This window comes from Manis javanica, chromosome 3, assembly GCF_040802235.1.
Source record: "Manis javanica isolate MJ-LG chromosome 3, MJ_LKY, whole genome shotgun sequence".
NCBI lineage: Eukaryota > Metazoa > Chordata > Mammalia > Pholidota > Manidae > Manis > Manis javanica.
Window position 1 is genome coordinate 67611974 of NC_133158.1, and position 13589 is coordinate 67625562.

At 38.3% G+C, this 13589-nt stretch overlaps 1 protein-coding gene across 1 annotated transcript in view; it reads left to right on the forward strand.

Moving 5' to 3' along the window:
* Nucleotides 1–12042, forward strand: part of CD200R1 (CD200 receptor 1) — a 34244-nt gene extending 22202 nt beyond the window's left edge. Inside the window, exons 3-8 of the mRNA XM_073231682.1 lie at nt 2651–2710; nt 5543–5860; nt 5981–6229; nt 8890–8992; nt 9535–9580; nt 10309–12042. Coding sequence (XP_073087783.1) covers nt 2651–2710; nt 5543–5860; nt 5981–6229; nt 8890–8992; nt 9535–9580; nt 10309–10446 — 914 coding nt within the window. The 3' untranslated portion in view covers nt 10447–12042. The remainder of the gene's footprint in view (nt 1–2650; nt 2711–5542; nt 5861–5980; nt 6230–8889; nt 8993–9534; nt 9581–10308) is intronic.
* Nucleotides 12043–13589: the final 1547 nt, after the last annotated feature.

The window sequence follows — 13589 nt, forward strand, 5'->3', positions numbered from 1 at the left end:
TTGATATGAAATCAGCATATTGTGTCAATGGCAACTAACTGCCAATTGAGATGCTAAAACTTAAGGGCCCACATATTAGCAATGAACTAAGTTTAAAAAGTGTTTCCATTTATTATAAAATTAATCAGAGGAACACTTTTGAAAAAAAGCATTATTTTTCTTTTCTAAAAATAAACAATTATTTTTCACGCTTATGAGTACATCCCAATGTATGGGTTTCATCTGTGGGATGAGAAGTGGCAGGCATCATTTGCTGGTTTTTCTCCTCTGGGTGTTCTTCGGGAGAACACAGACCTTCCTTGCCTGAAGGACAGTTTGGTATCTGGCCCTAGAGGCATATTTCTTCATGCCCCTCCACTCTCTGGAATACTGTTATTAAGCAGAAGGTCTTTCCCATACTCCAGCCCACTGGGAGATCATGGGAACACAAAATGCTTGAAGACTTCAGTGGAGTCAATTAAGAGGAAACCACTTAAGGCAAGACCAGGCTCTTCTAGCAGAACCTGGTTGTATATCTAGATGTTGATTTAGTTATATCTGATAAAGAAAGCACTGTACTTTAAATCAGGAGTCAGCAAACTGTGGCCCATGGGCAAAATCCATCCAAAAAAGAAGTACATATTTTTGTAAAAAGGATTTTGCTGGAGCAAAACCATGCCTCTCTGACTGCATTATAGGCCTTATAGGGCTGCTTTGCTGTTGCTGCAGTGGAGCCTTGAACCAAGACCACATGGCAAGCCTCAATTGCTCACTCATTGGCCCTTAATGGAGAAAGTTTGTAGATCCTGATTTTTCTCATCCAGTGCCTTATGCCACCTTTCTTATACCTTTAATTTCTAATAAAACGTGAAATTTTCCTCTTGAGTATTCCAAGTGGAAACCAACAATATCATCATCATAAATACCCACGCCTTAAATTTTCCCTCACCACCAACAGTGTCTTGGAGGTGAATTAAACAATGCAAACAACTCACAGACATTCGACTCCCTGAGAAGCTGGGTGTGGTGAGAGGGGAGGTGCCTGGGAAGGCCAAGCGGTGTTGTATGCTGTGATAGAGCTTGAAACCTGGAATATCTAAGTCATATCTTGATCTCAGTAAGCCTCAGAGGTCAGCCCTGGTTTCTTTTCTGTTTCTGGAGAGCTTCTTGAGCCCAATATGTGCTAAATTTAATAGTTAGCATCTCACTCTGTGCCTTCCTTTCAGCCCAGGCCAGTAATATTTAGCTGCTAAAAAAAAAAGCCCCAAATATTTTAAGGCTGGTTACTGCTCACTTCTCAGACCTTTACTGAGTTTATTTGTTTATTTTTTAGTATAGTAGACTTGGGTGCAATTATAAAACAGGGAGAAGTAATATAATTTTTATAAGCAGACTGTCCTTGAATGTTTATTGAATGGTTTCCTTACAAACCCACAGGAAGAAATTTGTTAGGCCCTTAAATCATAAAAAATATCTTCATATGTTATTACCATTGTTGTTTCAAAAAATACTACAAGAGTTTTTCAGAGACAAAATTTGAAGTAGACTGCAACAATTTTTGTAGTCAGAAACTAATAGAACCAAAGGGAAGGTACATTGGTGGATGGGTGCGTGGCTTAGAAACTATGGCACTGGAAACATGAAGTGGGTGAAGACTGTACTTTCTCACTGCTTCTGCTTCTTTATATCCATTATACTGGGTGCAACCCATTAACCAGGGTAGGTGTATTAGTCAGGATTCCTCAGAAAAGCAAAACAACTGGATGTGTGTGTGTGTATGTACATATGTGTGTGGAGGGAGAGAGTGAAAGATCAATTTTAAGGAATTTGCTCGTGTGATTTTGGAGGCTTCACATGTCCAAAATATGCCAGCTGGGCCTGCAGCCTGGGTACCCAGGGAACAGCTGCAGTTCAAATCCAAAGGCAGTTTTCTAGCTGAATTCTCTTCCCTGGGATGTCAGTCTTTTTCTATGAAGGCCTTCAACTGATTGGATGAGGCCCACCTTCAGTTACGGAGGTCAATTTGCTTTACTCATAGTTTACTTATTTAAATGTTAATCTCATCTAAAAAATACCTTCCCCCAAAAACTCTAGAGCAATGTTTGGCTAAATAACTGAGGACCATGGCTTAGCCAAGCTGACACATAAAATAACCATCATAGTAGAAAAAATGGGGAAGAAGGAGGGATGAACTATTCTTCTCAGTTCTTGTTTCAAAATTCTTGAGAAGGTACTCTGTGGTTTGTCCAGTTGAGTGGGATTCCCACTGCTGAACCAAACAAGTTTAATTGGGGGTTGGCATCTGGAGAAATGACTGTTACCAGCTGTCTCAGGTGACATGCCGATGAAAGACCATCCACTGTGGCTAAAGAAAGGGTGGCGGTAGGGTTACCTCATAGAAACTATTGTCAAGTACAAAACAAGGTGTCACATAAATAGAAATAATTGATCAATAGCTTCTAAATGTAATTTACAAATGTTAACATGTTTTTCCATTTAATGATGGAATATCTTCTAAGTTCTGTTTTACAAGACTTTTTGTATAATTTAATTATGGATAACTGATCTTCTATCATGGTGTACATGTAAGTTTTTGTGGAGAAATAGTGGCTTGCATTCCATTTAAGTCCCTAAAATTGATTTCATTTCCTTTTCTCTAAATATTTTCTAGCTTTAATAAATAATTCACCTGTGGATGGAGAGCAGAGCAGTTTAGTGGCTCCTGCAGAAGGTAATATGCTTTTTTTTCTTTTTCTTAGAGTCAAGTACCTTAGAAGGGATGGAGTGTGGAAGTTCTTCCCTAGAAGCAAAGCTGATGGTCTGGTCTGAGGGCCAGCCTTCTGCCCGTTTGAAGAATACGGTGGTCTGAAGGCTGTGGTGTGAGGGACCCTGAATGACCTTGTCCCTCCTTCCCCAGCACAGTTCAATTCCATCTGGAGATCATGGAGCTTTCTCTATCAGGCCCTGAGCTTCGCTTATGAAGACAGAAAGATGAGCCAATGAGCTAGACCATCAGAGATCCCCCAGGGAGCTAGTTGTTGAGGGAGCAGCCAGAATGAGCACAGCGCTCCAATCAAGCAGAGGAGATGAGCTCTTGCATCAAGTGGGTCAGGAGTGATGAGGAGGGAGCGGGTCGGCACCAAGGCTCGGAGGAGGCTTCACAGGGGATGTGGCCCGGGAACGGGGTCTTAGGGAAGAGAGTAGTAGTAGACACAAAGTGTTGTGTGGGAGCATCCCAGACCAGGGATCATTGTGAGGACTGACAGAAATGCAGTTGTGCTTGGCGTGTTCTTTCTGCAGGGTGGGCGCAAGGTGGTAAGGGGGTAGTGAGATTGCAAGGTGAGCCAATTTGGAAAAGAGGGCCTTCAAAGCCAATACAAAGATGTTCATTGTTATCGATCATTTTATGAATTTTTCTGGCAATGAGAGATTTCTGGAGGTTGTCAGGTTTGAGGGACTCACATCTGTTATAGAATGATGCACTTAGCTGCAGTGTAAGGTATGAAGTGAAGAGGAGAGTTTTAAGGCGGAGACTGAAGTCAGAGGCTTTTGCAGTTATGGGGTTGCATGGTGGCGGGGACTCCACTAGGGTGCAAGGGTGAGAACAGGGAGGAAGCGCCCAAAGGCCAATGGGAATTTGTCTGTGTGCACAGGGATGGATGAGACTGGAACGTATTTACAGACAAAGGATGCAGAGCAGACGGGCTATGACTGCTTGGTGTGGAGCAATGTGAGAACTGCTCTGTCTTCTCAGTGACATAGGAGGTGGAGGCACCCTAGCTGTCACAGAAGGATATGGAGAATACATTTTCTAGACTGGTTCCAATCCCATGGAGGGACTGGCCATTGGTAAGGCATCACAATAGGTATGAGAAAGAGAAGATTAAGATAAGAGCAATCCCATAAGAACCATCACCCCAGGTGAAGGGTGGTTGACTGAAGGTCCCAGGATGAGGGAAGGTGAAGGAGGGTGGACTGCCCACAGTGTTTGGAATCCTCAACTTAAGAGTTACTTCTTCATCTACTCCACCCTTGTTAACCTGAATGTTCCTTTGATAAGCTAGTCCTTAAAAACAGTACAGTCAGATCTGGAGGATAAATATAGGCAAAAATACTAAAGCCTTACACTGATAACAAGCCAGTTCAAACTCTGGAGAACACAGAGCAGCTCAGCGACTTGCTCCGGCAGCAGTCTCTTCTCCTTCTGGTTTGATCTTCACTGTCCTTCCTTTGCACATGCATGCTTGCCCGCATGCACCTCAGCTGTTCTCTGACAAGCCGTGCTCCTGCTGCTGCTTGCCTCTAGACCTTTGCCAGTTTGAGGTTCCCCCTGCATGGGGATGCCACTTGCAGTTATGAGTAGAGCGCACAGATTTAATTGCTCTCCTAGATTTCCCAAAAACTCCACCTTTTTCCTTCATCTGGTTACATGGTCTGTACCTGGCTGGGCAGTACAAGGGCTTGGGCACATCACGGAATAGCAAGTGACACCCACAGGAGAGGAGAGATACCAAAGACAGAGGTTAGTGCCAACAAGCGTCATCCACATCAAAATTCTGTCCCACTGAAGCTGGTTCTACTTATGTTTACGTAATGAAATCACTTATCCTCACCTGTTAATGGTGAGTTGTAGCAGAAGCCCAGCAGTCCAGGACTCATTAGGTAGGTTTATGGGAAAGTGTGAGCTTCTATATCAGAAAATACCTGTAGGCTTCAGGGCACAATTTTCACTTTAAAAATGGCCAAAAGGTGTCCACTCCTTTTTTAATCCTTGTAATTAGGTTGCATGTGCAGAAACAAAATCTGTGATCAAAGTTCACAGTTGAACTTTCTGGGAGTATAGTTGTGACTGAAAAGGAAGGAAGGAAGGAAGGAGGGAGAGAGGGAGGGAGGATGAAGGGAAGATGTTGATTTTACTGACTTTGTGACTCGCCAAATAAAAATAGAAACATTAAACAATTTCTAGGTTGCTTAACCTGAGTGCCATCTTACGTTATTTTTAATGAAAGTACCACATACTTTCCAGATTTTTGTTTGTCGCAGAGCCTCCCGTAGGTACAGGCATTTAGCTCTCATGTGGCTGATTTATTCTCTATCATTTAAACTTAGGAGGAGACAATGTATCACGAATTATTCCATTTTCTACCCTGAGGAGTAGAGTTATAAGATTAATAGTCGCTATGATAAAGAGATTAGATTTATAACACTGTCTTTGTCTTTTAATTTAGGGTGGTGTTTTCTCATTTATTCATTTCATATATATCAAAACTCCCAAATCAATTAAAAAATTCTTAAAACATTTCTTCCTCATATAATACCTATTGTTTACCTAAAAGACATACTATTGGAGAAAATGGATTAATCATTGGATTAGGCTTAATATGTTATATACATTTTGTGAATGTTTAATTTTTATGTAGTTTTGGCATAAGATCATCAGCAAAGTATTCTTCTATACAACTTCATGTGATTATGCTGTGGAAAATTCAACACATGAAGTTATTTATCAAGCTTTTCCTTCCTGATTCTCCTTACATGTGTGTTTGTGTGGGTGCCTGTCCAGCTTACACTTCTCTGTCTGTACCTGTGGATACAAAGGCCGTGCTCTGCTGCCCTCCTATCCTGTTGACAGCGGTGGTGGTAGCAACGTGGGAAATCACCTTCAGAGACAACTCCTCCTGCACCAGAGCCTACAGGAGAGATAACAACGAGACCAAGGACAGTAACTGTATGGACACGAGAATAACCTGGGTCTCCAGACCTGACCAGAATCCTGCCCTTCAGATTGATCCAGTGGCCACCACGCATGACGGACACTACACGTGTGAAATGGTCACACCCAATGGGAATTTCCGGCATGGATACTACCTCCAAGTGTTAGGTAAGCAGCCTCGTGTAATGTGGTCTGTCAGATAACCAGAACTGGGGTGGGAACTAATGTCCCTCTCTGTTCCCTGTCCCATGTGTTAGGATTGAAGCATTTTTCCTTACCTCTCTGCAGTGCCCCCTGAGGTGACCCTGTTTCAGAGTGGGAATGGAACCACAGTGTGCAAGGCGGCTGCAGGGAAGCCAGCTGCACAGATCTCCTGGACCCCAGAGGGGACTTGTGTCACTGAGCAGGAACACTGGGACGATGGCACAGTGACGGTCCAGAGCACCTGCTCCTGGGAGGGCCACCGTGTGCCTAATGTGTCCTGCTCCGTCTCTCATGTGACTGGAAACAAGAGTCTGTCCTTAGCACTGGGCCCAGGTAAGTAATTCAATTTTATTTCCTTAGTAAAATATGTATTTTGTATGAATTATGGTATCACTCAGTTCACTGACCAAATTAGAAAACCCCTCTTAATACTGTTTTCCATGGTCAGATTTATTAAATAATCCATGTTTTTCTTGAAGACATCCCTTCTTCATTTTTTACAAGCTCTTGCTCTGTTCTTTCCTGGTTGGTCACTAGATGCTACACATCTGTTGTCCTGAACATTCTCCTTTCCCCAATCATTTGCTCTATTTCATGTATGTTTATTATGCCTATTTTTACTTATTATCTATTTATTATTTATTTTTCCTATGTATTCTTGTGCCTTCTTTGCTAGGTGGAGTTGCTTCTCCTTTCCAGACATTTGCTGGTTTTAATCTCTTTCACATATGAGGCTTTCCTTATCTCTTTGGTAATCCTTAGCTATCCATTCATTTCAAACTGAATATTTAAAAATGAGCTGATTGGAAGCTATGCTATCTGCCATAGACTACCAATTAGTAGCTTCAATAGGTTGAAAGGGTGGTAAATGAACATTTTTTTAAAAAACTGGGGGTTCCTAAGTTATTTGAAGGTTTTTCTTGCTCTGAGTCTGTGCAGGTTCTGCAGTGTCTTGTCTTGGAGAGCTAAGCCTGCATATCAGTGTCTGGGAGCAGAGATGAGAGGGGAGTGTGTATGTCTGTGTGTGTCTGTTCAGAAATCAGACTTTTCTCTAATACCTCTCTTCAGTCTCCGTCCTCCATTACACCTGGATACTTGACTGTAGAGTCTTTACAACTCACATTTTCTGGGTTAAACTTCCTGTTATCTGCTGTTTGGGGAAGGTGTAGTGACCTGTCTGTACACTGTGGGAGGAGACGGGGCAGCTACCTATTCTCAACACAGACTTTCAGAGAAGCTCCCCAGCTTTAGCCCAACTTCACCCCCTGCAGACTCTTTTCTCTATATTTAGACCTTCCTACTCCAATCTTCTTGGAGTTGTGTTGGCACTAAGATTTTTACTTATTCCACTCCAATTTATTTGCCATCTTTCTGTTCATTTTCTACCTAAAAACAAGTTGAAATCTCTTATCTGTTCTTGCCTTCCTCCACAGTTTGTCTTTACAAGTCTATATGTAAAAAAATTTCTTTGCTGATATTTTAGTACATTTTAAGAAGTCAGAAGAGAAAAATGCATGTGTTCTTAAAAATGACTGCTTTTTAAAAAGGTGTTAACAGTATTTACTGAGAAGAGTAATTGTGCCCTGGTTATGTTGGAAATCCAACAACCCGGTGTTACAATGGCACATATGTAGAATCTTAGAATAGAAGAAACCATCTAGTCCACTCCCACCCGTCAGGGACCTCCTGGTTTCTTCCTTGCTGGCAGGATGTTCAGCCCCTGCTGGTACACTTGCAGTGAAATAGACACAATCTTTGGAAAGAGAAGGCTGCAAAAAAAGGGTTGTTTTTAACTGCAAAGCAAAACTTTTCTTTTTCAAATAAAATACAGAGTAATCCAGTCTTTAAAAACAAACTGTTGAAGGAAGGTGAAGGGACTGGATGTCAGCCTGCTCAGCATCCACTCCCCTCCCTGCGCTGCCCCAGCCACACTCACAGAACACCGGGAGCTCGGTCTCGAAACTATTGCCTCTCAGAGCTGGCAGCTCCTTTGTTGACTTGTCCTCCTGTCAGATTGAGCTGTAGGTTGCTGCCAGTGTTTAATAAATAATTGAAAGTTGCTGCCATGCATTCATTTTGATTTCAGTGCCCTGGAAGAAAGGTGACTTCGGAATTAGTGCTATTTTTCCTACCTCCCTTATGACCTGTTTATTTCTGCATGTTAGAGAAGAGAAAACACTTTTCTATTACTGTAACAGAATTCTAAGCTTCACAGCTCTCTTATAGGAATTCACTATTCATGAATCCTTAAAGCAACAAAATCCTGACTTAAGATGATGGCTTGCCAGAAACCTTAAGATCTGAATTGATAAAGAAATTTTATTTTAACAATTATTTGAACTATTGATAGATCAGAAATGTTTAAGTGTAGTCACAAGAATTAATCTCATGCACTACAAGACATCCTTGAACCATATATATACATTTTTTGTTTTTTTTAAAATAAACTTTATATTTTTTAGAGAAGTTTTAAGTTCACAGCAAAACTGAGTGGAAAGAACAGAGTTCCCATATACTTCTAGACCCAACACCCTGTCTATCTATGTCACCCACATTGGTACATTTGTTCTAATCAGTGAACCTACATTTAAATGTTGTTATCACCCAAAGTGCAGTTTACATAGGGTTCACTCTTGGGGTCGTATATTCTATGAGTTTTAACAAATGTGTAATGATATCCACCATTATAGCATCATAGAGAGTAATTTCACTGTCCTAACACTGTCCCACCTATTCATCCCTCCTTCCACCCTAATCTTTAGTAATCCCTGATCTTTTTACTGTCATTATTTTATCTTTTCTAGAATGTTGTATAGTTGGAATCATATAGTATGTAGCCTTTTAGATTGACTTCTTTCACTTAGTAATATGCATTTAAGTTTCCTCCATGTCTTTTCATGGCTTGATAGCTCATGTCTTTTTAGCCTTGAATAGCATTTTATTGTCTGGATGTATCACAGTTAAACCATTTCTTTTTGTGTCTATGTTTACAGGTACCCAAACACCAGACTTAAAAATTCTGTATATCATCCTTTCTATTTTTATTATCTCGGCCACTGTGGGATCCATTTGGCTTTTGAATATCGGTGGATGCAGGTATTGACTAGTGTTCTTTCTTCTTCAGCTCTACTGGACTAGAATGGGATCAGAAATATGGAATTGACTGACAGGGTAAAATTACAATGTTAACATCAATTTAGAAGCATGTCTGGAAGGTGTTAGACTTGGAGTACCCTGAATGAAAAGAGGGATTTTGCTAGGTTATTCAGGCATACATCATAGTGGCAGGATTTAGGGCAGTATCTTGGGAGAGACAATGCATGCTAATTTTCTATTTGGGAAAGCAATTATAATACTTCACTTTATGTACAAAGAGGAGGTGTCACATATACTCTGTTACATTCAGCTTCTGTTACATAATTTTACTTCCTCTTCCAAAATCCGTGAATTATCTTATTTGGGTGTGATAACTGTAAGCAACATTCTTCATTCATTTCTGGTAGTTTGTTTCTGATTTATTATGGCTTCTATCAAAATGAACCACAATTGTTAAAAGTATACTCTATTGTTCTCCCATTTTCAATCTAAATAATGATATTTTTTCCTGTACTCACTTGAGCTTATTTTTATTTTTGCAGAAAATGTAAATTGAAAAAAACAGAAGCTACTCCAGTTGTTGAGGAGGTAATAGAAGATTAAAAAGAATATTTGCAAAATTTCAAGACATGTAGTCTGAAAAGCTAGCCACATAATTCGTAATTTGAGTCAATATCAGTCTTTTAGTTGAAAAGTAAAATTTCTAACTTTATAATATTAAGTATAATAGTCAGGTGTACTTACTTTGTTAATTATCTACCAAGAACTACTTGGTAAACATTACAGGTTTGGGCATCTGTAAACATAGACACAAAAGGAAATGGTTTAACTGTAGTACATCCAGACAACTGTACTTTCACTTCAAGAACTGCATCCTACAAAACACACCGTGTTTGCCTCATTTGAACTTTAGTCTTTCGAGATCCTGAATTGGTATTTTCTTCCCTATGAAGCCAACTCTAATTCTTGACTTCCCTTTCTCAATTCCATCCTCATTTTCCTCTTACCTAAACTTAAAACCTACTGCTCCAAAATCTCTTACAACCAGTACCTGACTGAATCTTTGATCCTCTCTTTTGAAATACTTCTCAGGTCACTTCATTCTTCTCCATCCCTGCTTTCACACAATCTTTATCATCACATCAATACATTAAAAAAATACATTAGGAAAAAGTCTTTCTCTTATGTCCATGTAAGCCCAGAGACACAAATATAAGCACTGTTGGTAGATACTAAAGCTGTGGGCACATGTTAGAAAAACATAGGAGTTAATGATTTCTGGCTTTTTTGAATTGATTTTGACTTTATTTCCTTAGGATGAAATGCAGCCCTATGCCAGCTACACAGAGAAGAAAAATCCACTTTATGATACTGTGAACAAGGTGAAGACATCTCAGGTGTTACAAAGTGAAGTTGATGAGCTGGGTCTCAATATTTCATTTATTGGAATCTAGCACCAGGACAAATGAATCAAGATACAGTACAGTTACTGTTTTGATTTTCTCAGAGTTCTAGAATGGAAGAGCTATTCTGAAGTTAACTTTTCAAAGATTCTTATAAGACAGAGACACTGTAAAAGACTTGCATTCATATCCTTATACAATCGAAATTTTAGAATTTTAGCTGCTACTAGCTAGTTCTTTAAAGAACTTATGTTGTTACATAGAAAGCACATGCTCATGATAAAATATACAAATTGTTCAGTACAATAGATAATGAAAACTGAGTTTTTTCAAGAAATAACTGCAGAAGAAATAATTATCAACAGTCTATATATTTTTCTAGAAAATGTCTATGTGCATATGACATCTCTCACACTCATGATATATTGTACATTTATATGTCTAATTACATATACATCCACATATCCCTGTTAAGACACAAATGGGAGCATACCATAATGCTGTACTGTACTTACAGAAAGTTAATAATATAACAGGTCTTGGACATCTTTTATATCAATACAAGCAGAGCTACCTCAATTTTTATAGTGGTTACATAAAATTCCATTGTCTGGTTATGTCATAATTTAATTAGCCATAACCCTAGTGATAGACATTTGAATTGCTTTAAGTTTTGTTTGTTTGTTTTGCTGTTATAAACAATACTGCATAGCATGTTTCTTGTGGGTGTGTTTCTTTATATTTGTTTGAGTGTATTTGCAGGGTAGTTTCCTTGAGTGGAATTGCCAGGTCAAAAGGGTTTGTGCATTTTCATTATTCATTGATATGTCAAATTATATCAATTTATGTTCCCCCAACCATGTTAGAATATGTCTTTCTCTATACTGTTATTTTAATATTTGCAAGATTCCCACTTCCTGTTTTTAATCAACCAGTTAAGTAATATAAGAGTATAATAAGAATTACACTATTTAATAAAACTGGATTTATGTTTTTCTGTCCTGTTTATGAGAAAAAAGGAAAATGAGAATGAGAGAGAGAAGTGGGGGTAGGATACATATGAGAACATTAGCTTTGGCTAAACTCATTACATCTCTATGCAGGTATTTATACCAAATGCCTAACAGTTTGACAGATGAAATAAATTGGATATGTATATTTTTGTGGTGTACATTTTACTGTGGTGTATTTATCAAATAACAAATGTTCATTGACTATGTAAGCAGCTATATGCATTATAAAGGACTTGAGAATCTATAAAATAAGGTCCTTGTGCTGAGAGGATGGCCATGTGATATCATGACCCTTCCTTCTGTTTTTCTGTGGAATAAAAACTGGGGATATGTATCTTGATCATTTTTTAATATTATGAAAAGAATGTCATTTATAAAAATTTATGAGAAAAATAAGCATGTTTCTCCATAGCAAGAAAAACATTAAAATTTTTCATCATGGTGGAAATTAAAACAAAATCCATTTTTCAGTTATTTTGTTTGAAATATTTGAGACAGCTGTGTCATCTTATTAATGTTTTCCTCCTGTCAGACATTTTGTTTACTCTTGGCTTTATTCTTTAAAAGGATTTTTAGTCTATTTTTGATGTAAAACTAATAGAATGAAATTTAGCACATGATATTTGGGCCAAACCATTTTGATACCATTTGGACTTGGCCCAAAGACAATCTATTAAGTTTCAGCATATAAATACTACCAAACAATAGATGTCATAACCCTACTGAAAAAATTCAACTTCCTTTCATGATAAAATGTCTCAATAATTTAGGTACAAAAGGAATGTACCTCAACATACTAAAGGCCATATATGACAAACCCACATCTAACATGTTCAACAGTGAAAAGCAGAAAGCTTTTCATATAAGATCAAGAACAAGACAGGATGTCAACTCTTGACTCTTCTCTTCAACACAGTGAAAGTCCTAGCCAGGGTAACTGTGGGAAAAAAGAAAGAAAGAAAGAAAGAAAAAGCATCCAGATCAGAAAGGAAGAAGTAAAATTGTCTCTATTTGTATATGGCATGGTCTTATATATAGAAACCCTAAAAACTCCACTAAAATACTATTATAAATAATAAATGAATTCAGCAAAGTTTTAGGATACAAAATCAATCAATATAAAAATTCAGTTATGTTTCTGTACACTGATAATGAACCATCTGAAACAGAAATTAAGAAAACAATCCCATTTACAATAACATCAAAATCAGTAAAATACATAGGAATAAATTTAACCAAGTTGGTAAAAGACCTGTACACTAAAAACTATAAAATACTGATGAAAGAAATTGAAAAAGACACAAATGGAAAAATTTCCTATGTTCATGGAGTGTAAGAATTAATATTGTTAAAATATCCATAGTACCCAGGTGAGTCACTGATTCAGAGCAACCCTTATAAAAAATCCAGTCGCATTTTTCACAGAAATAGGAAAAACAATCCTAATAGTCCTATGGAACCACAAATGAATAGCCAAAGCAATCTTGAGAAAGACAAAGCTGAATCTGTCACACTGTCTGATTCCAAAATATATTACAAAGTTATATGAATCAAAACAATATGCAGCTGTCTTAAAAGCAAGCACACAGACCAGTGTGGAACAGAATAGAGATCCACAGAGTAAACCCAAGCATATATGGTCAGCCAACCTTTGACAAGGGCACCAAAAATGAAATAGAGAAAGGACAGTCTCTTCAATAAATGATACTGGGGAAACTGGCTGTCCACATGCACATTAGTGAAACTGGACCCCTATCTTATATCAGCCACAGAAACTATTTTGTTCCACTGGTCTGTGTGTTTGCTGTTAAGACAGCTGCATACCGTTTTGATTCATACAACTTTGTAATAGAGTTTGGAATCAGAAAGTGTGACAGATTCAGCTTTGTCTTTCTCAAGATTGCTTTGGTATTCATTTGTGGTTCCATAGGACTATTAGGATTGTTTTTCCTATTTCTGTGAAAAATGCCACTGGATTTTTGAAATGGATTAAAGACTTTAAGGTAAGACCTTCATCCATACAACTCTTAGAAGAAAACATAGGGGAAAAGTCCTAGACATTGATCTTGGCAATGATTTTTGGATATTACACCAAAACAATGGGCAGCAAAAGAAAAAATAAACAAGTGAGACTACATCTAACTAAACATCTTCTGCAAAACAAAAGAAAGAATCAACAAA